Below are 3,231 nucleotides of genomic sequence, written 5' to 3'. Positions count from 1 at the left end.
TGTGTGTGTGTGTGTGTGTGTGTGTGTGTGTCCAGAAACACAGCAGAAACAAAGCAATCACACATATAAATGCAGACAGCAGTGTGTCTGCAGACATTACAAGTAGGTTGAAAGCTGTTTAATACTACCTAGGTTGATTCTTTCTAAATTTAGAAAAAAATATACTGTGTGTCTAAAAGTATGTGAACACCTGAACATTACACCTGTATGATTTTCATTTTTGTGACATTAATCTGTGTTTTACATATTATAATTCTACCCAAGCTCTGTTTTTATTTGACACTGAACGCTTATGATTTAAAATCTTAAATTAGTAAACATGTTTCAGGACATAGAGATACCCTGATACCTGTATACGTGCATGGGTCCCAACTGTCATAACATTTCAAATCAAAGCACCTCATTCATTGCACACACCAACACACATACACATGCACATGTATTCAATCACTACCCCACATTTTACCCTCTGATGAAATTAAACAACAAACAAAAAACCTACAGTAGGGGGATGATGAGAGAGAGAAGAGGGGGGGGGGGAGGCAGGCCAACATAAGGAATGAGCCTATAATTGGAAAGATGTGAAAAATGAAGTGTCAGTTTTGTCAATAACGGGCAAAGGTCACAGAAGCAGGAACCCAAACTTGGCATAGAGCGCTCTCATTAGAGCGACCAATCAGATCTTGCCTGGCTGCCCCAGACCATTAGTCATGAGAGGTTGAGGCGTGCACATACACACACACAAATATTGCTTGTCTACCCCTTTTTCAGAGTAATTTCACTCTTTTTTATCAGTCTGTTCTCCTCTTCCAAATCATCTGTCTTTTATTTTTATCTCCACTCATGTCTCACCTCTCAGTCCCTTGAGCATTAACAGTATGTGTGAGAGACAGAGAGAGAATGTCTGTGAAAGACATAGAAAGAGAGAGGATGAGACAGAGTGTGAGACAAACAGAGAGACAAAGAGAGACAAGAGAGTGTGTGTTTACTATATAAATGGCCGCTCATTGGAGTGGAAGGCATGGCGGCGGTCTCTGCTCCCACCCAGGCTCTGCCTTCTGGCACTGGCAACCCTACATACTGCTCGCCTTGACATTGCCTTTAATAATATATGAAGTTGCTTTTTTGCCTACAGTTTGTTTGCAACCCCCCAACACCACCGCCAACCCATCATACCACTGCTGCCTTTTACTCTCACACACACACACACACACACACACACACACACACACACACACACACACACACACACACACACACACACACACACACACACACACACACACACACACATTGTTAGAGTGCATACACATCCAGCCTCAGCAGAATTATCTGGTCCAGAAGTGTAGACAAATTAGTCCCTTTGAGGCTAAATATGATACTGATGAAAAATCAAGTAAATCATAATTTAATTATATGAAAGTTTTACATGTTTAATTAACAATTGCTAATTTTAGTCAATGTAAAGTGCATAGACTGTTAACGTTGCAAGCAATGGTGGCAAGCTTCAAAGCCATTGTTTCTTAAAAAGAGATATGATAAATCATTAATGTCAAAAAGGTGTCTCTCTTTTTAGCTTTCATTTCCTCAAAGAGGGGCATGCAATCCTTTTACCAATACTAAAACATGAAAGTTGCTATCTTAATCTTATGACAAGCGGATCATATGACAAGAGAGAAGAGAAAGAGAGCAGAAAGAGCCACCTGCTTTAGAGAGAGCGTTTAAAGAGAGAGTTCTGCAACTTATGTAGTCACACAGTACATACAATTTGAACTGTGTAGTCTGGGATACAATATAAGCAAGAGCACACAAATGCATTACATACACATCCAATCTGATGTAAAGCAGACAGCATGCTAAATGAGTGTAGCATGACAGGAAGACAGAAGCCGCTCTCTAGACTTGGGGACGAGCCATCTACCACACCATGTCTGCTCTGCCAATGTGTCCCTGAGCAAGACAACGAATGCCTCCCATGTCCAAAAGGGATCTGACCATGAACTCTGACCTCTCTGTGAGTTACTTGCAGCAACTGTTGCAAAAACGTAATCCCTTTTCAAACATCCTGAGTAAGCAGAAAAGTTTTTCTATCATGTATTTGATGCACAGTATATGATAAAATGTAGCAGATGAAATACATTCAGCACCTTAAGCCCCTCCCCTTCTGCTCCACATGATTAATAACAAATAGATGGAGACAAAGAAAGTCTTACCCTGTTCGCTGCTGTTGTCGCCACTGTGCGATGTGTGTCCGCCGCTGGACGGTCCCGGCGTTCCTCCAGAGCGTGTGGATGCCGTGTCGTCATGATCTCTGTTCCAGGACGTCTGTTATAGATAGAGATAGAGAGAGAGAGAGAGAGAGAGAGAGAGAGAGAGAGAGAGAGAGAGAGGATAGTTAATCTAACATCAGTTTATCAGTGCTTTTCTTCCATTTTTAGTAGTGTTTATTTTGTGTAATCAGAATGTTTCTTTACAGTATGTTGAAGAAAGTCCCCACACACACTCAAAAACTCACACTCCAAACAAAATTCATCATATGCCAACTCTCAGCCCAGTCAAGCAGTGTGTCTGAGCCCCCGCAACCCTCTTATGGAATGAGGATTTAGGGCCTCGATGAAGAGAAAGGCCCAGACGAATAGCGAGCGAACATGTTGTATTAGTTCCCAGCTTTCTGAGGCATGCAATCCACGGCTGCCTCCATTTGGCTCAAACCACTAGCAGATGAAAATACAAAACAGCTACAACTTAAGATAGGCCGCAGCGAACGCCAGGGAGTGATGTCATCCAAGCAGACCAGAGAGAGGCAGAGAAAGAGAGGTAAATAACTCAAAGTATTGCTACATAAGTATGAATCCTCTGCTTTGTCCAAAAATGTAACACAAAATGGATGACCAATCCCACTAATGTAAAATAAAATGCGATTTGGGAAAGTAGAGTCAAGACAGAGATATACCCAAATAAGATAACGTTTTCCCACAATCTTTTATAAAACAAAATTTAACCAAAATATTGCATGACCAAACTGAAAGTGGCATTAAACTTTATATAGACAAATAGGAAGATTAAGGCATTACCACGGACTGGAAGTTCATTCTTTTCTCTACAAGTTCAAGAAAAATAACAGATGAAGACAAGCAGCTGACTAGACAAAAGACACCCGGGAGGCCTGGGTTTATATATAGTAAAGTGTGTGTGTGTGTGTGTGTGTGTGTGTGTGTGTGTGTGTGTGTG

At 41.2% G+C, this 3,231-nt stretch overlaps 1 protein-coding gene across 1 annotated transcript in view; it reads right to left on the bottom strand.

Annotated features, from left to right (window-relative positions):
* The window catches only part of meis1b (Meis homeobox 1 b), a 77,091-nt gene that overhangs the window by 59,208 nt on the left and 14,652 nt on the right, over positions 1-3,231 (bottom strand). The window contains exon 7 of the mRNA XM_032540930.1: positions 2,214-2,325. Coding sequence (XP_032396821.1) covers positions 2,214-2,325 — 112 coding nt within the window. The remainder of the gene's footprint in view (positions 1-2,213; positions 2,326-3,231) is intronic.

This window comes from Etheostoma spectabile, chromosome 17, assembly GCF_008692095.1.
Source record: "Etheostoma spectabile isolate EspeVRDwgs_2016 chromosome 17, UIUC_Espe_1.0, whole genome shotgun sequence".
NCBI lineage: Eukaryota > Metazoa > Chordata > Actinopteri > Perciformes > Percidae > Etheostoma > Etheostoma spectabile.
Note: the sequence above shows the minus strand (reverse complement) of the source record. Positions and strands in the feature narration are given on the sequence as shown.